We start from the raw sequence: 25,772 nt of genomic DNA on the forward strand, positions 1-25,772 counted from the left end.
AACCACTGATTTTCACATGTCACCTTACAAGGAGGGATCTGCTCTGGATTACTGGGTGCCTGAGACCGAAGGCAGTGAACTGTCAGTCCAAGGGGGAAGGGAAGGGCCAGTGGTGTGGTCCAAAACAGGCAAGGGAAGAGTTCCAGAGAAGGCAGATAAGAGTCCAAGAGGGCAGAGAGCCACAGTCAGAACCAGACAGTGGGCCACAATCCAAAGCAGTAGACAGGAAAAGGGAGCAGATGAATAAACATAATTTTTACACTCAAGACAAGCTTCTCAAACTGAGGAAAAAGCTCAGAGGCCAGGGCTTGGTAGGGTTTGGTGAGCTGACCTGTGATCAGCTGTCAATGTCCAGACTGGCTGGTACTGTGGCACAGATGGCATCCTTCAGTCACAGAATGTAGTCTGTCAGGAGCTCCATTCCAGCATTCTACTGGGTATAATAAACATACAAGGAGAGGGAGTGTGCTAGCCCTGCCCGCTCCCTCTACTGCTGCTTTCGTCACCCTGTATGGGTGGAGGGTGACTTTCTGAAGAGGAGAGCTTCCTGTATCCATGCAGTTTCTCCACGCAAGCCAGAATGCTGGAAAATCAGCAGTCAAAACACAGGAGACTTTTTAGAAATTTGCCCTCCATGAATACAGGATGATAGAAATGCACGAGGAGGGGATGGGGCAAGCACGCTCCCCCTTCTTGCACATTTTCTATACCCAGATAAAGGGGTTGTTCACACAACACGCTAAGCCACACTCAGTGGTTGAGTGTGGGTTGTTTTGAACCGTGGGCTGTTCGCTAAACAACCTGGGTGGGAGGACTAAGGGGAAAACAAGCCTCAGCAAGCCACAGAGTGCCTCATCATCTGTCAGGGGTAACATGGGTTAGTGAGTGAACAATCAACCCATTGTAGCTTATTTTCAGGGTGGCTCATTGTGACCTGTGAGTTTGGCCACTGTGTGATAAATGGCTTAGGGCCTGGCTATTTAAGGGACCGCCTATCTCAGTATGAAACTGCTCAGTTAATAAGATCAGCAGGAGAGGCCCTTTTGAAGACACCCTCGCTTGCAGAGGGTAACTTGTGAAGCCTGCGGGAAAGGGCTTTCCCTTGTGTTGTGCCCAAATTCATTTTGCAATTATGACTGGTCCCCACTCTCTCTGTGTTCAGGAAGGGAGTCAAGACACATCTTTTAAATTTGGCTTTTTAAACTGCTGTTATGGTTGTTGTGGCTTTTAAAGTTCTTTTAAATGCTTTTATTTGATTATGGTTTTTATTTCCTGAAATCTTTGTAAACCACTTTGGTTGGCTTTAGAAAGGCGCTATAGAAATACAATAAATAAATAATATAGCAGCAAGTCCTGCTGTCTAAAAGCAGTCTGTGTATTTACTGAATGAAAGTGCTACAAAACTCCTGTAAGACTGTTTCAGCTCAATACTGTTGGAATAAAGCAATCTCAGCAAACAACTTTGTGATCAATTGTCCAAAGCCAATTTGTGCTGACTTCAGCATGTGGCATCAGCATATGTATACCCAGCTCAGTCCATGGTACTGGGGCTCACAGTTTGAAGCTGGCATGGGCTGAAATAGTTGAGGGAACTGGCTTTCAATGAGTGGGGTACTTTGCATTTTCAGTGGCAGAGATGTGATTGATTTCCTTCCTCTCACTATCCCTGACACTGGAAAGGGATTGTGAAGAGCTCCAAAAGGATCTCTCCAAACTGGGAGAATAGACATCTAAATGGCAAATGCAGTTCAATGTAAGCAAGTGTAAAGTGATGGGCAAAAAATCCCAACTTCAAGTATAGCCTGATGGGATCTGAGCTAGTGGTGACCAACCAGAAAAGAGATCTTGAGGTTGTGGTGGACAGCTCGATGAAGATGTCAACCCAGTGTGCAGCTGCTTGTTAAAAAAGGCAAACTTCATGCTAGGCATAATTAGAAAAGGAATTGAGAATAAAACTTCCCTCTGGTCAGTTCCATGACCAACTGTTCTAGGGTGCAGTCGTTTAGGACATTGAGAAATGTAACCTCTTTGTCCTGACTGGAACATGCATTTATGCAGTCAATGTGGGGGGAATTGACATCAGCCATTATTATAACACTTCCTCATTTGGAGGCCTGCCTGATTTTGTTTTCCATCTCAAAGTCACCCTGAGCCTTCTGGTCTAGGGGACAACAGCATGTTCCTAGTACTAAATTAGTTTTGGAGCCTGGGATTGTCACCTACAGCACTTCTGTAAAGGAGTCTGGCCCTTTTAGGTTTTCTAGACTGTTCAGCACTATGCCCTCTTTGATGTACAGAGCAACATCTCCCCCAGCATGTCCTTCCCTTTCCTTCCTATAGAGTTTATATCCAGAGATGACCGTATCCACTGGTTCCCTCTATTCCACCAGGTTTACATAATAGCCACTATATCCAGGCTCTCCTTTAAAACCAGGCACTCCATCTTGGTTCTCCTTTAAAACCAGGCACTCCATTTTGGTTTGGAGGCTTTTAATATTCACACAGAAACACCTATGCACAGTGTCCCTCCACAGATGTCTCTAGCGTGCTCATCTTCTGCTATGGGACTTAGGCCTCTTTGACTGGCTATCATGTTTCAACATACACTCATGGCCTATTTCCTCCCCTTCTACTTTTGGGCAATTGGAAACATTTTCATGTTCATCCCCTAGGGATGATTCAACCTGAGCCAGATGCTTCCTAGCTCCTGTCGGTTTTCCCCTAGGTGTTCAGTTTAAAAGCTGCTCTGCCACTTTTTTATATTAAGCACCAGCAGTCTAGTTCCATTTTGCTTCAAGTGGTGCCCATCCCTCTTGTACTGGCCCGGCTTGTTCCAAAATGTTCCCCAGAGCCTAACAAATCTGAACCCCTCCTCCTTATACCACTGTCTCATCTATGCATTGAGACTCCTCAGCTTTGCCTGTCTAGCTGGCCCTGCATGTGGAACAGGTAGCATTTCAGGTAGAGAAAGCCACCTCGGTGGTCCTGGATTTCAACCTTCTACCTAGCAACCTAAATTTGGCTTCTAGGACCTCACGACTACATTCCTACAAGTCATTGATACCAACATGGACCACGGCGACTGACTCCACCCCAGCACTATCTACAAATCTATCTAGATGGTGTGTGATATTGACAATCTTCGCACCAGGCAGGCAATTTACCATGAGCTATACACGTCTATCGCAAACCCAGCTATGTGTCTAATGATTGAATCTCCTGCTATCACAAGCTCCCTGCCCCCTGGAGGCACATCATCGGTGTAAGAGGATATTTCCTTGTCATCCAAGAAATGGGTCACTTCTAAGGGATCATTTTCTTCTTCCTCAGAATGATGCCTTCCTTCCCCATGTCAGAGGAGCTGTCCCAAGGATTGGGATACTGCTGGACCCAGGGATTGGGATACTGCTGTTAGGTCCCCAAAAGTCTCGTCCACCAACCCCTCTGCCTCCTAGCTTCTGCAGGTCAGCAACCTTGGCTTCAAGGAAACAAACTTGTTCCCTGAGAACCAGGAGCTCACGACACTGAGCACTCACCCACAATTTCTGTCCAGCTGGCAGATAGTCATTACATGTGGCACTCAATGGAGAGCCCCCACACCCCTGCTGGCTTTCTACCTTCATAACCGTGCTGTTTTTTATTGCTCTTATTGGGTTTGTTTACCTGGAAAATGAAGTTGTTTACTAGGAGAAGGTGTGGAATTTATTTATAGTTTTTTATATATAGTTTCTTACTATGAGAAGGGAGGGAAGAGTGGAGTGCCATGACCACCTTGCCCTGTTGCTGAGCTCACATAGGTGCCTAACTGGTTTGCGTCCTGATGCTTTGTCCCTGGGGCTGAGATGCTTCATTGGTGGCGCTCTTCACACTTGGAGAGCTGACTCCCTTGCAAGCCTGCCTCTAGCTACCTTGGCCCAACTGCTGCTGCAGCTAATCTGATTAAAGGGCCTTGTTTGAAAAGCAAGGGAGCATCAAGAAATTCAATTCTATTACCTGTGGCTGGAATTAAGATAACCATTTTTATCCCACTACATGTGTTAATTAGCTTACCAGTGCCAGGAAGTTTGTGTTATCATCAACACTGATATGCTAATGGTCATTATAATGCATTTGCATCCAGTTAGGCATTTACTTTAGGCTTTTACATAATTGTCACAGTCTGTACTTATTGTATTTCATTTTCCTCTGATCACACTTCTCACCATTCCCTCTACCACCACCATTACGTGCATATATGCCTGCCTACCTCAGATAATACTTTATGCATCCGAAGAAGGTTGAAATGTCTCTCCTAAGGCTTAGCTACTGGCAGTAGGAGGTTTCAGCTAAACTAGGCATGTGTTTTTGGTTTCTTGGCCCTGCCCCTTTTGCTTTCAGCCCCACCCACCACTGGAATGTGGCCTCCAAGTGCTTCTCTGAAATGGAATTTGGCCCTCAGGCTGAAAGAGATTCCGCACGGCCGGCTCGTGCCATAATAACGACTCTGTTGCTGGCCCTGACATGTTTTTTTCTCCACACCACACACACCTCTCAGCTCAGCCCAGCTTTGGGGTATCATTCAACTCACTTTCAGGAACTTTGCATTGGCACAGTAAATGTGGGTAAGTGGAGAGCTGGATGCATGCTAACCACACAGCCATGTCTTCATCATGATGTTGGCTTAATCTACACATAGCAGTTATACCGTTATCATACCATTATCATAACTATTGTACACATGACACCAGTGGGCACCGATAGTTATGATAACGGTATAACTGTTATGAGTAGATTCAGCTGTTCTCTTGGGCCACTCTGCCAACATTCTCAACATGTCATTCTTCTTGGTAGAATGTGTGTGTGTGTGGGTTACAAGTCAATCAATCAATCAATCAACATATCTGTTTGGTTCTGTGAATTGCTACTGCTCTTCACACAGAGAGAGAGTTAGCCTGCAGTGTGGAAGAAATTGTACTACTGCTTGGCTGTATACATTTGTGCTTCCGTTTCAATATCTTCATTATTTCAAGCACAATTAATTAATTTATGAACTGTATTACCTGCTTTTCATTTATAAAATAATCCTAAAGTAGGGTACAACCAATAAAATACAATAAAATCGTACAATGTCAACCAAAAAACAAGGAAAAACTACTTAAAAACTAGTGGTATAATGCCTGAGTACCTTGGCATTAGAATTGTATCATGACCTAGGATTAATTTGCCTGTTGTTTGTCTGGAAGGATCATGCCAGCGCTGCTTATTTCTGAAGTAAGCCTCCTTTATTCCACACACACACACACACACACCTGGCCAAGGTCTATTGCTGAGGCAAGTGGTTTCTTTCTGTGACTCCATCTCTTCCTACTGGCTCCAGTAATGTTGGGGTTTTGATCTTTTTCACAGCGGCCTGTAGTCATTGTAGTTTGGCCACCAGGGGGCCTGTGGCCCGACAGAGGATGACTGGAGTGAATTACTGGGGGGAACGGTTTTTATCCTGCCCAAAGATCTGAGGGAATGCAGAGCAGGAGTGAAGCTGACAGAGGCAGACTGAAGCGCCTCTCTGTCTTGGCTTGATCCACACGGAGACTTCAGAATCGCTACCTCCCTGCCCTCTTCATACTCCAAGTCCAAGCGCGGGGTTTTTCTCCTCCTTTCTCACAGCTTGCAGTGCCATCTCTGCTCACTTGGTGAGTCGCCTTCTTCTTCGTGGCTCTTTCCCCTCTCATCTATGCAAAACAGAAGGATGTCTTTGCCTGGGACAATTGTGCTTTGGCTGGTTTTCCTGCAGCCTCTGGACTCCACAGTGAAGGAAGGGGCTGCCCCATTTATTGGAGAGCCCTCAACATCCTCCAGGAGGGAGCAAAGGGCAGGAGAGGGTCACTTAAGAAGGCACATCATCTCCAGAGATGCACTGTTAGAGACACTTGGAGAACTCGGATGGGTGAGGGGGTCGGGATCTGTTGGCAATGACAACGGGCGACAGTTCTCAGAAGACCAAGTGAAGTGGAGAAGGGCCCGCAGGGGAACAGAGGATGACAGTTCCAAGCCAGTCCAACAGTACATTCCAGGAGTGAAAGCAGAGTATCCTCGGCCCATGAACCCTGCCAGCTTTCGGCCAACCAAGGCCCTGGTGCCATCCAGCACAGATCCGTCGGAACACCACCAAAGGAGCCCAGGAGTCCATGGGGGCACGGAGTCCCAGGACAATATGACAGTGGCATTGGGAAAGCGCCCCCAGATCCAAAACCCTCTGTACCCGGTGACAGAGAGCTCTTACAGTGCTTATGCAGTCATGTTCCTGTCCCTCATTGTCTTTGCCGTGGGCATCATTGGGAACCTCTCCGTGATGTGCATCGTCTGGCACAACTACTACATGAAAAGTGCCTGGAACTCCATCTTGGCCAGCCTGGCCTTCTGGGACTTCCTCATCCTCTTTTTCTGCCTTCCGGTGGTCATCTTCAATGAGATCACCAAGAAGAGGCTGCTGGGGAGCATCTCCTGTCGCATTGTGCCCTTCATGGAGGTAAGAGGTTCCTCTGCTGCCCTCCCCTACATCCCATCCATCCATCCTCTTTGGGGGATGACGTTGTGGCATTAGTTGCTGCTATATTCCATGAGCTTGGACTTATCCCTTTCATTTGTCACTTAGCCAGCTGAGTGCTCCCAATGCACAGCTAGGGATGTATGGATTATGCAAACTGCATTCGGTCTGTGTTTCACAGATTGTCAGGTGCCTTTTGTTCCGTTATCTGCCCATCAACGGAATCAGATTTTTTTTGTTTCTGAATTTGCGCAAATTCGCATGTGTAAACTGCGCAAATCCCCCCAAAATGCACATTTTCATGCTCTCACCTATGTGGGAAATATGCATTTTGGCTGTGTTTTTTTTAAGGTGTATTTTTCTATGACGGAATTTGCGCAAAATTTGGGAAAGTTAGAAAACCAGTCTGCAAGTCTGCAGAATCTGCCCAACAGGGGGAAAGCTGGTCCGCTGTAGAATCTGCGGGTTGGAATTGATTTGGTTCCATTTTGGATTCCTCTAAGAGCTGTATGCTCAGCTATCCTCGCTTCTTACCAAGGCCAAGGAAAGGCAGATTGATCCCTGAGGGCAATATAGCTGGCTGGGGGATTATGGGAGCTGTAGTCCAGCACATCTAGAGGGCGCCAAGTTGGGGAAGACTGATCTAGCTTGAGGGAGAGTTCTGTGTAACTCAAAAGCTTACACCTGTATTGTGAACACTGGTTTAACCCAATAGCCATAGGAGCTGAAGGCAGCACTAACCCTCTTCCTAAGACGGCAATAAAGCTCTCCCAGAACACTAAGATGTCTTTGGGAAAGTGGAGACAGGTTTCCTTGATGGATGGGGAATGTATTGTCACAAATGGTGCTTATAAGGCTGATCACCATGTGTGCTTAACCATATTACTTGTGCTTATTCAGATGCCATGTATTTGGTCTGGAGAATTGTTGCTGCATTGACTGCAGAGACCCAAAGTCTACAAAGCAGGCTAGGTGAAAGCATGTCTTATTTGTCTAGAAGAAAACAATATGCCAACTTTTTGAAATAGGAGGCACAACCATTAATGGATAGAAATATACCTAACTCTCAGAGCAAGGTTATAAATGCAAATACTTTAACCCCCCCTCGGGAAGGTAATGCCCTATTTAAAAAGAATATGTGCTTCCAACACTTGCACAGAAGCCATCAACCAGTAGGTTGATTGGGGCTGTGGTAATGATCCAACAATTCAAGAACTGTATTCAAGCGTTGCTTTAATATCTATTTTGCAAAATTTTATTCGCTGCTTTTAAAAGAGCTGAGCAAACTTTCTCGTGGAAGACAAAGGCTGTGAGATCAGCAAAAAGTGGGAATGCTAGTAGAAATTCTTACCTTCTGCTGACAGTACATTCCAGCTTATGGTTGCCAGTGCAGGGGGAGACCTGCCTGGCCAGCTCTTGTGCAGAAATGAGTGAGAGTTAAGCTTTTCATGACATGGAGGAGACATGATCACACTTGCAAATTGCTCCACATTGTCCTGTTCTTAAAGCAGTACTGGAAAACCTGTGGCATTCCAAATGTAGTTGGACTCCAACTCCTATCAGCCTCAGCCACTCTAACCAATGGTGCGGAATTGTCACTTATCAACATCTGGAGGGTCACAGGTTCCCACCAGTATTAAAGGATCAGCTAGCAGGGACATTTCAAAAGTTGGCAACCCTCTTACAGCTCAGGTCACCACTTTTTTTCTGGAAGGATACTTCTGCCTTTAACAGGCACACTGGAGGCAGAAATTCACCAGGTAAAGGTTTCACCACCACAGAATCATCATGCTGGGAGAGGCTTCTTGAATGTCTGCCTGTCACACCCACTTTTAAAGGCACAGAAAATAGATAGTGGCAGCACTAACTCTTTTCAGATCTCAAGGATTGTTTGATTTCACCTAGGAAGTTATCCCTGAGATAACTTGGAGCACAGTATGAAGTGTGCCACAGTTTCAGTGGCACAGAAAGTCCATCATACTTAGTTTTTAGGTCAAATGCATGTGATGCCTGCATGTGTAATGGTGTGCGTTGATCATTCTTTCAGTGTGTCTGAAGATTTTGTGCCTGGGGATGAGTAGCTATTAGCACATGTATTTAAAAACAACAGCAGCAGATTGGAAGGAGGCACAGAGAGGCTAAGCATTTTGGCTCAAGGCGGGGTCAGCCCTACTGTTAGGTCGAGGGATTAAGGGTGGGGGAGGTGAAGGGACAGCAAATTGTAAGGTATCTTTAACTTTCATTGTTGTATTTTTGCCACCAGGGAAGGGGAGAGGCACATGTGGGATTTTCTGCCTCAGGTGCCAAAATAACTTGGCCCGCCTTGGGTATTCTGCACCTTGACTTTGGGGAGATGTGTGTGGGGGGTGGGGGCAGACAATTGCTGGTGTCTTTCACACAGCAAAGTATCTCAAGGCCACATGCGGGACATCTGTGGAGTTAAACCTGAGGCTTATCTAGTGTTTGAGGAGAGCTTAAGTCAATCTTCCCCAACCTGATGCCCTCCAGATGTGCTGCAATACAACTCCCAGCATTCTCCAGCCAGCATGCTGGGAGTTGTAGTCCAACTAGGGATGTCCACCACTGGGAAATCTGGGCCTTTGGGGACTCAATGGATTTCTACGGCGCCCCCGACTGGGCTTGCATTTGTGAGTCAAGCCATGAGTTTTGCCCCAAATCCAGAAACCTTTCCTGCTTTTTTATTTGTGCAAATTGCAGCTGCTTGTGCAATCTATATAAATGTCGGCTGCAATTTGCGCAAATTATGCAGATTGCAACTGCTATTTGCACAAATTTCTATTTATGCAAAAAAATTTTGAAAGGGAAACTGGCCCGACTTCATGCATATTGAGTCAGGCCAGCTCGTGGGAAATCAGCCAAGTTGCGGGGGTGGGGGGCTGATGACAGGTCGGCATGCTCCCCCACCCCCACCCCGGATGGATTCCTCCAACATCCTTATGTCCAATCTATCTGGAGGGCACCAGGTTGGGAAAGGCTGGCCTAGACTCTTGCCATTATGGGCACGGGGGTCCTCTGCTGACGTCACGAACAGATGGAGGCAGAAGAGCACTCACATATATCTCCGTTTGCCACCTGAAGCCCAGGCAGCTGTGTGTGCTGCTGTGTGTGTAACTGCTTCAGTCCTGAGAATGCTCTGCGTCTGTTTGGTGTGTCAACATCTCCAAAACGCAGGGAGTATTTTTAAAGGGAGTGGAAGCCAAGCCAGATGCACTGGCTCCCATGGCAGCAGTGGGGAAGCAGATCAACCCGAGGAGCTGGCCAGCTAAGGATCGAATCCTGTGCATAAAGTACCTGGGGGAAAACCCCTTGGAACACAGTGAGATTGATTTCTGAATATGGATAGGATTGCAGCATTTGCTTTGAGTTGCTGCCCCCTCTCCTGTCTTGCTGTAGTATGGGCCTAAAAGAATTAAGTCTCGATAATCAGCCATGGTCAATGGATATGGGGGCCCAGAGCGCAGTGTTGTGGATCCCCGTGAAGCCCACAACTCAGTGGGATATGTGTGAATCAGGCTGCCACATGGAAGGATGGCAAAGATGTGGCGGTGGATGTGTACGTTTCCCGTGTCACTTTGCTTGCAGCACATAGCTCCTTCTGCTGCCCCAAGTCACCTGAAGACCAGCAACTTTGTGGAGATATCTGAGGCTGCTCAGACAGGAACACAGGAAACTGCCTTATACCGAGTCAGACCCTTGATCCATCTAGCCCAGTATGGTTGACACAGCCTGGCAGCTCCAGGGTTTCAGGCAGGATTCTTTCTGGGCCTTATCGGGATTGAACCTGACACCTTCCAAATGCAAAATATATGCTGCACCGCTGGGCTAAACAGTTGCAGAGAGCATTCTTATAACTGATGCAGAAATACGCCCTGGTGCGAGGGCTGCTTCACACAAACCTTTGTCTCCAGCCAAGGAAATAAATATACATAGCCAAATACTGAAGCAGTTGTGTGATGGCCCATAATCCCCAGGATTCTTTGGGAAATGCCCTTACGGCTAATCTGGCATAAAACTGATATGACTTTGTAGTATAGATCAGGAGTGGGCAGAAGGCAGACTGGGATCTACTGCTAGATCTCTGGGTGATTTGCAGTAGATCAGCAAGTGTTTCTGACTCCCAATTCTTTAACAGCAGCAACAACAAAATTATTTTTTCCACCTAAATTACACTGCTGAAATAAACAAAGCTGCTGGTAACCAGGAATGGACTTTTAAGAACATAACAGTTGTGCTGGATCAGACCAAAGGCCAGCCTAGTTCTGTTTGTACAGTGGCCAACCAGATGCCTATGGGAAGCCCACAACAGGATAGACAGGTGTGCAATAGCACCCTCCTGCTTGTGTTCCACAGCATAATGCCTCTGATGCTGGTGGTACTGTACAGCCATCATGATTAGTAGCCACTGATAGCCTTATCCCCCATGAAATTGTCTAATCTCCTTTTAAAGCTGTCCAAGTTGGTGGCTATCACCAACATTGTATGGTAGCAAATTTCATTCATTCATTCATTTATTATATTTCTTGGCCACGTTTCAGGGCAGAAGCTCTCCCAAGGTGGCTTACAAAAATAAAAAAACATAAAAACAATTAAAATAGTTTATGCCCTGTGTGAAGAACTTCTTCCTTTTATCTGACCTGAATCTTCCACCATTCAGCTTCATGGGATGCACCTGGGTTCGATTATTATGAACTCAGTTCTGTTCTGGCACTGAAAACAAATTCCTGGGCTAAGAAAGTGCTCACGGCACCCTGTTCTTTAATTGTAAAACTAAACAAACCTGGCTATGGTTGGTGGATCTTGGGGTTCCAGTAAAAAACAAAACAAAGCTGAATTGACGAATCTGGTGTACAAAGACCCAGAGTGTTTAGAGCCAACACACAGGGCCTGCCTAAACTACAAACTCGTATTGGTTTAATGGCTGTGTAACTACAATGGCTTCTCCCAGAGAATCCTGGGGATTATGGGGCCAAAGTAGACATGACTTTAATCATGTTCTCTTAACCCCTTGCTTGGAACTGGCCACATCTCTTTCTTTATAAAAATCAGCCACAGGGACCCTGATCTGGACTGGGAGCACAGCTCAGAGGAGCAGAGGTGTGTGTGTGTGGGGGGGGTAACCCTCCCCCTATGCTGTTTTCCTGCAGAACAGCACCCAACCTGCCTCCAAAGCTGCTATTTTTCTTGATTTTTTAAAATTATGCATTTTTTTAAAAAAAATTGGGAAATAGCAGCATGTGTGTGTGGGAGGGGGAGGGGAAGTTAATTTCCTGTGGGAAAGCAGTGCAAATGAAAGGCTTAAAAACCCCATTCAGTGCACTACAGTCATGCTTTAGATCAGGAACCAAATGGCTGCTTTTTGTAAAGAAAGACATGTGGCCAGTCCCAACATCGGATGCAAAAATACAATTAAAGTCATACCAAGTTTGGATGTTAAATTTGGTGAAGGTTGAAGAATTCTCTGGTCAGGATCCCTACCCCCCCCCATTGCATTCCAGTTCCTAGGGTCCCCCAGAACAGAGAGTGAACACTAAACCTATAAAGCATTCTGAAGTGCAGCTGAGCAGTACCTGACAGAGTGAGCTGAAGAACGTATAAGTCCGTATGCCAACAGGTTAGGTGAGAGTGAGTGACAGCGCTTAGTTAAACTATTTCCAGAGAGGTCACCATGTTAGTCTGTGCTTGCAAAAATGACAGTGTTGTGGCACCTTAAAGACAAACAAAACCATTCTGGCCTAAGCTTTTGTGGACACTGTCTGCTTGTCATGCAGCTGATGAAGTGGACAGCATCCATGAAAGCTTTTGTGAGAATAATTTTGTTTGTCTTTAAGGTGTAACAAGGCTCTTTGTTGTTTTTAGTTAAACTATGGTATTTGTAATCACAGAATGTAGAGATGGCCAGTGGAGGCTGGTGGCTCCTGTTGCCAGTGGGGTGTGAATCCACTTCGGGTTTCAGTCAGAACCAGTCAGAACTCTAAAGGAGCTATCCAAGGTATGGAGCTCCTTTAGAGTTCTGACTGAAACCCAGAGCAGATTCACCACCGCACTGACATTAGAGCCACCAGCCTCCACTGCTCTCGCCCCCAGTGATAGAAACCTCCAGGTTCTTGATGGCCTTTGGACAAGACACCCTCCCCCAGTGAGCCTATCTTCTGACTGCCACTGTCACAAGCTGCTTTTGCTCCTCCTCCTTTTTCTCATCATTGCTCCCACTTGCTTATTTGACAGGCAGAGAGCCAGTGAGCAAGCAGGCCGTGGCATCTACTGCGCCTCCTTCTCAGCACCACTTTTGTCTGGGCCAGAGCGAGAGGCAGGTGAACAAGGAGGTCGCAATGGTGAAGCGAAGGAACAACTCCAGGGGGCCCTTGTCAGTGGGCCCCTGCTGGGGTGTGGGCCCTTAGCGGGTGTCCAACTATACCTACCATTGCCAGTCCTGCTCACCAGTCCTTTAAAGTTTCAGCTCGAATCCCAGTTTAGTCATGGAATCTGCAAGTTGGCTTTTGGTAAATCACTATGTCTTAGCCTCAGTTTCCCATCTGTCAAATGAAAATAATAATGGTCTATCTCACAGATTATGGCTGAATGAGATTAGGAGTCATTAAATGTACTGAGCTTTAGGACCACCCATAAACTTGGATGATAATAGTAGTAGTAGTAGTAGTAACAGTTATTATTATTACTATATTATTTATTGCATTTTTATACCGCCTCATAGCCAAAGCTCTCTGGACAGTTTACAAAAGTTAAAACATTAAATATAATATAAAAAGTTTAAAAACCATTTACAAACAACATATAATTAAAAACATAGAACATGACAAGAGTGAGAAGCTACAACTTGGCTGCTCTGGACTGATTGACATCTCTTCCCTTGTGACGTTCCATTTGAGCTGCTCCTAGGATGGTATGGAGTGAAGAGAGGGGACATCATGTTTTTGAATGATGCGAAGTTTCCATGGAAAAACTTGTTTGGCTGGACAAAATATATTACCATGGAGAACTTGTTAATGAGTGCAGAAAAAAGGCCATCTTAATTTTCTCCTCACAATGCTGTGTAGGGTTACAGGATGAAATTCTCAGAAATGAAGGACCCTTCAGCTGCGACAGTCTGAAATAAAGGGCATTTTTAGTGCGCAGCAAATCTGTGTGGCTCTGGGAAAAGGATAAATATTTTAAAAGCAAAACAGAGCCTGCTGTTTTTTCAGTAAAGGACATTAGGCAGCCCTAGAGTCCTGCAAATGCCTGTCTGGCTTCGCTCCTATAAACGAGTGGCAAGGCTGGTCCTGCCAACAGGGCCAGTGAGGTGGTTGCCTCAGGCAGCAAATGCTGGGAGGCAGTAGCAAGGTGATGGAGGGGAGTATTGTGTGCCACATGGCCTTCCCTATGCTCCTAAACTAGCATGCTGCCTTCAGGTGTGGCAGAGGAAGCTGTTCCATCCATCAGTGTTGTACAAAACTGTTCAGTCTTGAAGAAAGACTTTTGTACATGGAATGGGAGGGGGCACCATCTTATTCTTCACCTCAGGCAGCAAAATATTCTGGGCCGGCCCTGACTAGTGAAATTACAAAGAAACTGAGGACCAAGCCAGATGTGATCGTGGCAGCCTTGTCTCAATAAACACAACTCTGCCTCAGTCATGTACAAAGCAAAAAGACGACTGCACAGGTGAGGTATGCTTAATCCTCCACTCCAGCATCCTGTTCCCTGGCATCACTTCCCTCTCCTGCCAAGTTCCCATTCCAGAAATGAGCACAACTGGAAGAAAAGGCCCTGGCAAGGTTGGAGTCAGGAATCAGCATTGTTGAGCACCTGACAAGGCCCATAGGCCAACAGGCAGTGATGTAGCTAGGGATTTGTTGCCCCTGCGCTTAATGGTCCTATGGGGGAGGGGCTACCTTTAGATGGCCGCATGTATTACTTGTGTTGTCAAGCACGTAACTAACCCCACAATTGCTGTTCCATGCTTTGCAACTGCATCTACATTCCTTCTATATTATAATATTTGCCAACCCTGCTAAAAAAAAGCAAAAACAAATTCTGAGCACATAGGGCAGTATCCAACTGTGTCATTCTGCAAACTCAAATAGTGCTAATGAAGCTCTGCTGAATCTTTTGGTTGTGCAAGTGGTTGCACATTACACTTGCGCAACCAACTGGGCGAGCAGTTGTGCAACTGGTTGCACAACGCATTGTACAATGGTTTTCACAAGAGTTATGTGCAATGCATTGAAAAACACATTGCACAAGAGTTTTGCACAACACATTGCACAAGCATAATGCACCATCACTTGCACAACTGTGCTTTCACAAATGTAATTTTGGCTGGATTCTTCTCTTGTGTGTAGTTCAGAACCTAGTTTCTACTAATGCAACATCATCTGTCCTAATGGAATTACAAAGTTGGATACTGCCCACTCAGTTTTCCATTTTAAGCTCATTTATGTTATAGTACCATCATGACTACAGGAATTAAATGGGGTTCATCTCCTGCTGCTCTCTGAGTGATCAGTTGGGCTCCCTATACATTGGCCACAAGCTCCAGCCCCAGCTGCAGCAATGCCAACATGGGCCCCACTGCTGACCCTCAGAGCCCCCTGGTGCTTCTGCTCCTTCTTGCTGTTGCTGACAGTCCTCGCTAGGGTACAGGCAATGACAAGAGCAAGGAGCAGCAGCGGCAGTGGCAGCTGCTGCTTCCACTTGTCTTGTCTTCTCCTCTTGGGCAGTGGTATGGATTGGGCCCAGAGGAAAAAGTAAAGCAAATGGGCAGTGGTGATAGTGGCAAGGAGGTTGGTGGATTCAGCAAGGGGGGGAGGGCAAGCCCCCACTAGGGATGTAAACATTTTGTAAAATCTGCTCCATCTGCATTTTGCAGATTGTCAGGTGCCTTTTGTTCCATCATCCACTCATTGATGGAATCAGATTTTTCCAATTTCCTAAATTTGCGCAAATTTGTATTTGCACAAATTTGTACTTACAAAAATGCGCAGATCCCCCCCACATGCACAAATCCCCCCAAATGTGCATTTTTATGCTTTATCCTATGGGGGAAATGTGCATTTTTAATTTTCGTATTTTTCTACAACTAAATGTGCATAACGTTCCGGAAAGTAAAAAAGAACTGTTTCACAAGTCCACGGAATCTGTGCAACTTAGAAAAAGCCAGTCTGCTGTAGAATCAGTGGGTCAGATTCATAACAATCCAAACGCATTTGATTCCATTATGGATTTTTCCGACATCCCTTGCCCCCACCCACCGCCGCCAAATCTGGAATGGATGCTAAGACTGGGGGCTGCCAGGAAGACTGATTAATTAGCTAATTTCTAATCTGCCTTTCAGGACTTAAAGCCCTCACAAGGCAGTGTGCAAATCTTAAATAGAACATAATCATACAATCATACAAATATAAAATCACCACTCTTAAAATATATATGCAAACACCTCTAAATTGAACAGTATTAAAAACCCATAGGACAGCAATTAATAAAATGCAGGTTGAAATTTAAGTCTTCAAGGTGTTCTTAAAAACTGATCATGATGGAGTTGCTTGAGCTGCAAGGGCAAGGGACTGAATCCCAGAAATGCGGGGCCACCACTGAGAATGCCCTGCTCCTGATACCCACCAATCTAACATGTCTTAATGATGAGCCCAAGAGCAGGGTTCAGCACTCCTCACTTGTGACCCATCTACCCCCTAAACTGGATGCACCCCCACTTTGTAGATAATTGGGGCAGACATGTTTACAGAGATAGGTCTGCTGCCATGACATCAAGTCTGGTTCTCAAGCTCCTGATCCGATTGCTGTTTGGGTCTCTGGTTATCGTTACCCTGGGAAACCATTCTTTTTGGTAAGATTGTCCAGAGAGGGGGAAGGTCTAGGCCTTCAGTTGACTGGGAAGGATTATTTAACTTAGATCACAGGATGATCTCTCTGGGCTCTTGACGCTTGTGAAGGAAGGGAGGGTGTATGAGGCGGGGGAATGACATGGCCAACTGAAGGTAAAAGCGGACTGTTTAATGTTAATTGGTAGTTGCTAAACGTTCACATGGTAATTCTAGACCTTGAAGGGCATGAATGTCATCAAACACAATGAGATCAAACTCAGACATCAAGCCTGTCATACTTCGCTGGCACCCTTGACAGACTAATCCTGTGATGACACTCATGCTTGGAACCGCCTCCCAGAACACCAGTGTGGTGCCACTCCTCTGACTTCCTTCAGATCCCTCCTAAAACCCCACCTTTTCTATGAAGCCTTGGTGCAGCCCTCTGGTTTTCATGCCAACTGCATGTTGCTTTGCTGTTCACCCCTGCCTCCCCTTCCCCACATCTTCTGTTTTCCCTGCGTTTAATTTTAGATTGTAACCTCCTCAGGACAGGGACCTTTCCCCATGTATTCTGTAGAGCACTATGCACACTGAAGAAGCTATATAAATAATAACTAACAACAACTACAACACAGTTTGACACAAGTCTCAAGCCACTAAAAATGGAGAGCTGGAATGTGCACCAAACAAGAGAAGACTAAAGTGGCCATTGGTTTATTTTTTGTTTGTTTGTAGGTACATGGTGCTTTACAGAGTAACGTAACTTAAAAATAAAGGTCCCTGCCCCTAGGAGTGTACAGTCTACATGCAACAAAACAGTTGGCAGGAGCTGGGTTGAGGGGCAGTTACACATTTTTCATTTTTCATTTATTTATTAAATGTATTAATCGCCCATCTGGCTGGTCACCCAGCCACTCTGGGCGATGTACAATAAAACACTTTAAAACAATTAAATTCTGCATTAAAAACATTCATAAGTTTAGGTTTGGCTGAATATGATTTTTAGTGATGTATCTGTGATACGGATGCTCAGACTTGGCCCTTTGCATGCAAGTTAGATTCCCCCTAATAATATAAGAAATCCTTCCTTACTAGAATCAATCATGTCACTTTGGCTGCCACATTCCTGCTTACTCTGTAGCTTCTCTAATCAGTTCTTAACTCAAGGCGAGATGAGAGCCATGCAGGTGGTGGGGAACATCTGTGAATGATTTCAGAGCTTGGCTACTGGAGCAGTTCAGTGCACAGAAAGGCAGAGAAGACAATGGGGCCTTTGGTATTGTTTGGCAGGATCGCTGGGAGTTGGGCTGGGTAGGAAAATAGGGAAATGCAGTCATGGGTCAAGTACTTATTCATGCAGTCCACACATCCTACCACTGCCAGAGGCCACTGCTGCATGCTTCATAGAGCTATCTGCCAACATCTGAAAATCCAAAAGACACAGGTTTAGGCTGGCCGTGCTTGCTGCCATTTACCATGCTCCATCCTTGAAGCTGTATATCCTCCAGCCTGTTGGAAGTAAAGCAACTGAAACTAGGTCAGGCATTTTAATATTTGCATTCATTCAGAAAATTTTCCAGTTATATGCCAGAATGTTAAGATGCTTGCTTATGAAAGCTGAATAGCAAGTCTTCTTTATTCTGTTTCATTTATACATTCTCTAATCTTTACTTGTTTATTACATTTAGATCCCACCTTTTTTCCTCCTTAAGGAAGACAAGGCAGCATACATAATCCTCCTCCTCTCTATTTTAGCCTCACAACAACAACCCTGTGAGGTAGGTTGGGATGAGAGTCTGTGATTGGCCCAAAGCCACCCAGTGAGCATCCATGGCCGAGTGGGGACTAGAACCCAGATCTCCCAGCTCCCAGTCCCATGCTCGCACCACTACACCACACTGGCTCTCTGATCTTAACCTTAATTGATTTGCAGCTGACGTCTTTTGTATGTGCAAAGCTTGCAACTTGAAAAGGAGGTGGCTATGGAAGATAGTCTAATTTGATCTATCAGCTGCTCAGCTCTTGCAAACTCTAGGGCCAAACTACATATCACACTGCAGCCATCCATTTGTGGCGTTAGTCCGACAGCTGTTTTTCCACCCCAAGTAAAGCTTCCTCCTTGAGAGGGGTGATCTGCAGCAGAGAACTCTTAGGGGAGGGATGCATAATCATTTCCCCACCACGTTCCCCTTGAAACTACCCCTGCATGCTGCTTCCCCCCTGCAGAGTTCCAGACCTACGTTTGCAAGGTAAACATGGATCAAGACTCCCAGTGGCTATAGGGGGCAAATTCAGAAAGAAAGGGAAAAGCAAGACACAGGTTAAGCGCACACACACACACACACATGCAATTCTATGCTGCTCATCACTTCCTCCTCCTAAAGATGCTCTGGAGTAGAAAAACAGCCAGTGGACTAATGTTACATATAGGTGCATACATATTTTGGCCCTTAATGGTTCCAATGCATCCAGCTAGGGAAAAGAATAGTTCCCTGTCTGACTTTTCTGTCCCAGTTCATGAGTGCACTCATGGTATGATGAAGGAGATAAATTAACACACTTTCCTAATCTTCCTTAACCTTAAATCTTTATAGTTTCATCTGATGCATTTTTTCAACTCTTACTATTTTTTGACAAGCAAATGCCATTTATTATGTATAGTAGTGTGTGTTGCAAGGGGCTCTGACATCTGTGTGTGTGTGTGTGTGTGTGTGTGTGTGTCTATGTACAGAGGAATACAAGGGATTGCCCAGATGAAGCTGTGCTGGTAGGTGACAGAAAGGAAACCTTTTTTCAGATTATGGGATCAAAATAACATATTTCTTTCAAAGAAATAGATGTAGAGAGGGGAGCATGTTAGGCTTCCTAGAAGTAAGTGTGTGTGTGTGTGTGTGTGTGTGTTTCTCAGTGCTAGATCCTGCATTGAGCAGGGGGTTGGACTCGATGGCCTTGTAGGCCCCTTCCAACCCTACTGTTCTATGATTCTATGATTCTATTCTAAGTACTGGCTGCATCTTGAATGAGACAATGTTGGGATCCGTGGTTCTATCTCTCCATAATGTGTGGTAGTCTAAAAGGAACACTAGTGAGTTCCCTACATGTCCTTATGCACTGGTCTTACAGTAGTACTCCTGCACACCTCTCACTCGTCAGTGCGGCTTGCTCAGGACAACTACCCAATGGATTATGTTTTGTGTTTGGCTGGAGTGGAGAGGAGTGCATCTTTGGAAGGTCACCTGCAGAAGTGACAGTTGCCTGGGACAGATGTAGTTGTGCTATCCAGCAGTTGCACCTGAGAAATGTCTGTGATGTTTACAAGGGGTCCTAGGATACACCTTGGATCGTGCAGAGGGAAGCAAAATTAATGTCTAGGGCTGGGACTGCAAGCAAACTCCAGCCTCTCACTGGAATCCTGGAGAGAAACATGGGCATTGTCAACCTTAGTGCCAGATCCAGGTTTTTGAGCAAGACGCCCTCCATGGACCCCTTCTCTCAGTGACTCTACCTTCTCACTGCCATTGTCACCAGCTGCTATTGCTGCTGCTCCTCCTTCTCATCATCACTACCTGCTTGACAGGTGGAGAGCAAGTGAGCAGGTAAGCAGTGGCACTTACTTCTCACCACCACCACCAGCTGGGACAGAGTGAGGGATGGGTGAACAAGAGGGTTGCAATGGCGAAGAGCAGGAGCAACTCCAGGGGGCTGTTGTCAGTAGGGCCTTTGGCAGGTGCCCAACCCTGCCTCCCCTTGACGCTGGCCCTTGTCAGCCTTGTGTGAATTTCTCATGTATCTTTAGATTCCGAGGCGACTTGTGAGAGTCTATTCCAGTGTCTTGAAAAAGCACCGTGAGAAGCACCGGCTGTAGCCTGGAAGTGTTCTGTTGTGTGCAGGTTTGGCTGCCGTTAAAAGGACATGGAGGGTTTTTGAAGAAAGCAAGCCGCTCTTTCTAATTTCCGACGCTTCCTGCGCTCAGTGAATGTCCCTTGTTCCCCTCAGAAGTGAGCGGTTGCCTGCAATTAGGGCCTAGAGCTCTTGGGCAATCTCTGAACAACTGTCCAAATGGGCGTTGTGTTTCCTGAGGCGAAGGAAAGCACAGGGTTTGTAATGGAGAGCGCTGAGTGAGGGGGAGGGCATCCCTAGCTGATATTTATTCATGCCCTTCATTGTCTGTCAAACCCACCCAGTGTTTGGCATTTTCTTCTCCACACTTTGCCTTCCTTTTTGGCAAACAGGGATGTTTTCCTGGGGTTCTGAATGCAGCGGAAATTAACAGGGACTAGCTTGGGACATCAACAAACTTACTTGAATTCATTTGGCCGGATGCATTTTGGTAGTAAGTCGCAGAAGGGTGGGGTAGGAGGGTTGTTTGGAGAGGCTCTAAGGACCAAAGCTTGCTTACGGAGAACTTGTTAATGGCCTGAGGATCCATTCTGCACCACAAGGGTGGCCTCTCCCCTTGCATTCTGTAAATATGAAAATGTGAATAATCGAGGCCTGGTCTACATGCAGCAAAAAGAGGTGAAAATTGGTCCTACTTCAAACTACAGGTGGAGGATACCATTTCTGAATATCCCCATGCCCATAATAAATTACCTGCAAATAGAAAAGTAGTGTATCAAGGATAAAGGTTCTATTCTAGTCCTTTGCCTGCCATGCTGGTTTTCTATTTCCAATAAATTTTTAAGCAGGGGAGCAGTTGAAGTTGTGATCCCTCCTCCCGTAGTCTGAAGTGGTGCAGTCCATGCTACCACCATGTTCTGCTACCCATATAGACCAGGCCTGAGCCTAGTTTCCTGAGAGATGGCAAATAATTGGCTTACACTGGAGAAGTGTTTTGTAAAACATGTTTCACCTACAATATAATCACATTCTACATACTTCTAGCCTTAACCAAAAGCAATGCTCTTGAGAGCATCTAAGAAAGCCATTGGGGGTCAAGATGACTTTTCCTGGTTTCATGCAGGGATTTTAAAAAATATGCTTGGAGGTAACCACAATAATAGAAGATCAGCTAGAATGTATGCTGCTGTTCAGGAAGGGTTGCACCAAGTCCAAGAGGCCACCAGCATGGTTAATGAGCAGTGTCAAGGAAGCTATTAGTGAAAAGAGAGCTTCCTTCAGGAAATGGAAGACTTGCCCAAATGAGAACAAAATGGAACTCAAACTTGCACAAAGGAAATGCAAGCAGACAATAAGAGATGGGGGGAAAGCATTTTGAGGAGCATATTGCTAACAGCATCAACACCAACAATAACAAATGCTTTAAATACATCAGGAGCAGGAAACCAGCTAAGAAGGCTGTTGGGCCGTTGGATGACAACAGAGTTAAAGTAGTACTCTAGGAGGATAAGGAGATTGTGGAAAAGCTGAATGAATTGTTTTCATCTCTCTTCACTGCAGAACATGTAGGGCAGATACCTGTGCCTGAACTGATAGGGAGATAGTGGGCTCTCCCACACTGGAGGCATTCAAGATGAGGCTGGACAGCCATCTGTCAGGGATGCTCTGACTTGGATTCCTGCATTGAGCAGGGGGTTGGACTTGATGGTCTTGTAGGCCCCTTCCAACCCTACTATTCTATGATTCTATGATGTATTCACGAAGGAAGTCTGAGGAACTGAGGCAAATAGCGGTGACAAGAGATGAAGTTTTCAAACTTACTGACAAACTGAAAGCTAACAAATCCTGGGCTCAGATGGTATCCATCCTAGAGTTCTTAAAGAACTCAAATGTGGAATGGAACTGCTTCTCTTCTAACAAAAATATGCAACATATCCCTAATATCAGCCTCTGTACCAGAAGATTGGGGAATGGCCAACGTAATACCAATTTTTTTAAAGGGACCCAGGGGGATCTTGGAAATTACAAGCTGGTTAGCCTAAGGTCTGTTCCAGGTAAATTGATGGAAAGCATTATTAAAGATAAAATGTATACACTTATAGAAGGACACACCTTGCTGAAAAAGAATCAACATGGCTTCTGCAAGGATAAGTCCTGTCTCAGTAAATTTTAAAGTTCTTTGAGAGTGCCAATAAAAATGTAGACGGCAGACATAGCTGACTTATACTTCCAAAAGGCTTTTGACAAGGTCCCTCACCAAAGACTCCTGAGCAAACTTAGCAGTCATGGAATAAGATGAGAGGCCCTCTTATGGATCAGTAACTAGTTAAAGAACATAAAGCAGAGAATAGGGATAAATGGTAAATTCTCCCACTGGAGGGATGTAAACAGTGGAGCCCCACAGGGATCCATATTGGGACCAATGCTTTTTAACGTGCTCGTAAGTGATCTGGAATCAGGAGTGAGCAGTGAGGTTTGCGGATGATACCAAATTATTTAGGGCGGTCAAAACAAAAAGAGATTGAAAAGAGCTCCAAACGGATATCTCCATACTGGGAGAATGGGCATCAAAATGGCAAATGTAGTTCAGTTTAAGCAAGGGTAAAGTGATATACATTGGAACAAAAAATCCAAACTTCACGTATACATATATCTGAGCTAGCAGTGACTAACCAAGAAAGAGATCTTGGGGTTGCGGTGGACAGTTCAATGAAAATATTTAGGAAAGGAATTGAAAATAAAACTGTTAATATCATACTGCCCTTATACAAATGTATTGTGTGACCACACTTGGAATACTATGTACAGTTTGGTTGCCTAACCTAAAAAGGGATGTTGTAGAGTTGGGAAAAGGGCAACTAAAATGATCAAGGGACTGAAACAACACTCCTATGAAGAAAGGTTACAACTTCTGGGACTGTCTAGCTTACAGAAATTGTAAATAAGGGTGGAAGGGGATAGGGAGACGTTTTCCTCTCTCTTAAAATACTAGAACCCAGGGTCATCCCATGAAGCTGACTGGTAGGAGTTTCCAGGACAGATAGAAGGAAGTATTTCTTCACACAGTGCATAGTTAAAATTGTGGAATTCTGTACCACAAGATGTAGTGATGACCACCAATCTGAATGACTTTAAAAGTGGATTGGACAAATTAATGGAGGCAAAGGCTATCAATGGCTACTAGTCCTGATGGCTATATGCTGCCTCCAGTATCAGAGGCAGTATGCCTATGTACACTAATCACTGGGAAACACAAGTGAGAAGGTGCTACCGCACTCATGTCCTACTTGTGGGTTTCTCATTGGTGGCTTGTTGGCCACTGTGTGAACAGAATGCTGGACTAGAATGCTCAGCATAGCTCTTCTTATGTTCTTATGGCATAATTTGGGATATGCATCAATTCTTTTATGGTGTTGGGTGAATTTCCTGTACTGAGAAGACACTCCCTCTCCAAGAAATAGAAAAAATAGAAAGGATGATTTTGCCACTGCTCTTTTTACGGTAACATGGTCCTCTTGCTTTAAAACTGCCCTGCTTTGTCAGCTCACTTCCACAGGACAACCATCTCTCTCTCTCTCTGTTTTCACTGTGATCCTAGGTGTCTTCCTTGGGAGTAACCACCTTCAGCCTCTGTGCCTTGGGTATCGACCGATTCCACGCGGCCACCAGCCCTCAAGCCAAACTCCGTCCCATTGAGCATTGCCATTCCATCATTGCCAAGCTGGCTGTCATTTGGGTGGGTTCCATGACCCTTTCTATACCAGAGATCCTCCTCTGGCAGCTGGCGCAGGATACCTCTCCAGTCTCTGGTGTCATGAGCGACTACTGCATCATGAAACCTTCCCAGGAGCTGCCAGAATCGATTTACTCGCTGGTCCTCACTTACCAGAATGCCAGGATGTGGTGGTACTTCGGGTGCTATTTCTGCCTGCCCATCCTCTTCACTGTCAGCTGCCAGCTGGTCACCAGGAGGATCAGCAGCCCAGACAAGTCTGAGTGCCGTGGCGGGAAGCACGGACAGTGTGAGAGCCAGCTCAATTGCACCGTCATTGGCCTGACCGTGATCTACGCTCTCTGCACCATCCCAGAGAATGTCAGCAATGTTGTCGTGGCCTACCTGTCTCCTGACATGGCGAAGCAGACCCTGGACCTGCTAAGCCTTGTCAACCAGTTCTTCTTGTTCTTCAAGTGCTCAGTCACTCCGGTGCTGCTGCTCTGCCTCTGCAAACCGCTAGGCCAGGCCTTCATGGACTGCTGCTGCTGCTGCTGTGAGGAGTGTGGTCAGGAAGCTGCCTCCAGCGACAGTGGCTCCAACAGCAAGCTGAAAACAGAGATGTCCTCTTCCATCTTCTTTGACAAGCCTCAGGAGTCGCCTACACCTGTGGGGCCCGTTGGCACCCCATGCTAAGCTCAATCAGCCCACCGGGGGAGCATTAGCAATTCTCCCACCAGCTTCTCCCAAGACCAAAAGTTGATTTTTCCCTCTTTTTTAGTATTGACTGGTGACGTGGCTGGACAGTGGAGATGGAACAGGTGTCCCCCATGGGCTTGTTCCTTCCAACACCCCCTCCAACGACTGTAACTTGGTGATGAGGCCTCATGTCCATCTTTCTCTTCCCTGCTGAACGTTACCAAGGGTGTGAACATCTCCAAAATCCCCCAGATCCCAGGCAGGAACAGAGGGGCAGCAGCTGCCCTGAATGAGGGAGTTGCTGAGTTGACTTCCACTTGCAGTCCCCTGAAGGACTGACTGATCACAGTGTCTCAGACAGGAAATAGTACCAATTAACCCATTCTGCGCTCGTGCAGGATCTTACTGTCCCTTTCTCCACTCCAGCCCCAGAGACAGACTCGTATACAAGATAAGCCCTGCCCTAGCCTCAATAAACCAATACACTAGATAAAAACAAAACGTTTCCCATGACAATATTTATTCTAATGTGTTGTAGAGTAGATAGTTGTTCTGTAAACATCTTCCAGGAGCCCCAAGTAAATCTCCCCACTTAGTGCCTTATGTACTAGATCTCATCTCTCTCCAAGGGAACTGTGGTTTTCCTAGAAGGTTTACTATATACTTTATTGTTACAAGAGAAGCACTGGAAAGGTTTGGGTATTTTGAGCTATCCAGTTCTCCACCCACTGAACTTCAACGAAGATAAGTAAGCATATCTTGGCATCAATTAGAGTTTCTCTGCTGAGGCTCATAGCAATGTTGAGGAATGTGTTTGTGTGTATGTGCGTGTGCACAATTTTTTTCAGGACCACAGCAAAGATAGCCCAGCCTTCTTCCTCCAGAAGTGTTGGTCTACAACTCCTATCATCCTCAGCCAGCATGATCAATCATCAAGGATGTAAGGATTTGTAGTCTGACATATCGGGGAGGTTGTCAAGTTGGGGAAGTCTGGGTTTAACCCTCTTTCTGCCCTCTGTAGTTCCAATCCCAACCACAACAGTTTGTATGTTTTTAAAAAGGATTCATACATCTACACATGACATGCTTAATGTCACATGTATTTTGGCTGTTATGTCCCCTAGTCCTGAGCCAAACACTGGTAGCTTCTTCA

General features: G+C 45.7%; 1 protein-coding gene across 1 annotated transcript; it reads left to right on the forward strand.

Annotated features, from left to right (window-relative positions):
- The first annotated feature begins 5,522 nt into the window (after window positions 1–5,522).
- On the forward strand, window positions 5,523–25,104 carry GPR37L1 (G protein-coupled receptor 37 like 1). Its single transcript, XM_084853634.1, has 2 exons — window positions 5,523–6,505; window positions 23,807–25,104. Exons 1-2 carry the CDS (start codon window positions 5,711–5,713, stop codon window positions 24,614–24,616), a joined length of 1,605 nt encoding a protein of 534 aa, XP_084709760.1. The 5' UTR covers window positions 5,523–5,710; the 3' UTR covers window positions 24,617–25,104.
- The last annotated feature ends 668 nt before the right edge of the window (window positions 25,105–25,772 follow it).

Source organism: Heloderma suspectum, chromosome 4 (assembly GCF_057233095.1).
Source record: "Heloderma suspectum isolate Gila_16-S chromosome 4, 16-S_ref, whole genome shotgun sequence".
Lineage (NCBI taxonomy): Eukaryota > Metazoa > Chordata > Lepidosauria > Squamata > Helodermatidae > Heloderma > Heloderma suspectum.

Coding starts and splice junctions, on each gene's coding strand:
- GPR37L1 (XM_084853634.1), top strand. CDS start 5,711: ATGCAAAACAGAAGGATGTCTTTGCCTGGGACAATTGTGCTTTGGCTG. Junction 6,506..23,806: donor GCATTGTGCCCTTCATGGAG/GTAAGAGGTTCC, acceptor CTGTGATCCTAG/GTGTCTTCCTTGGGAGTAAC.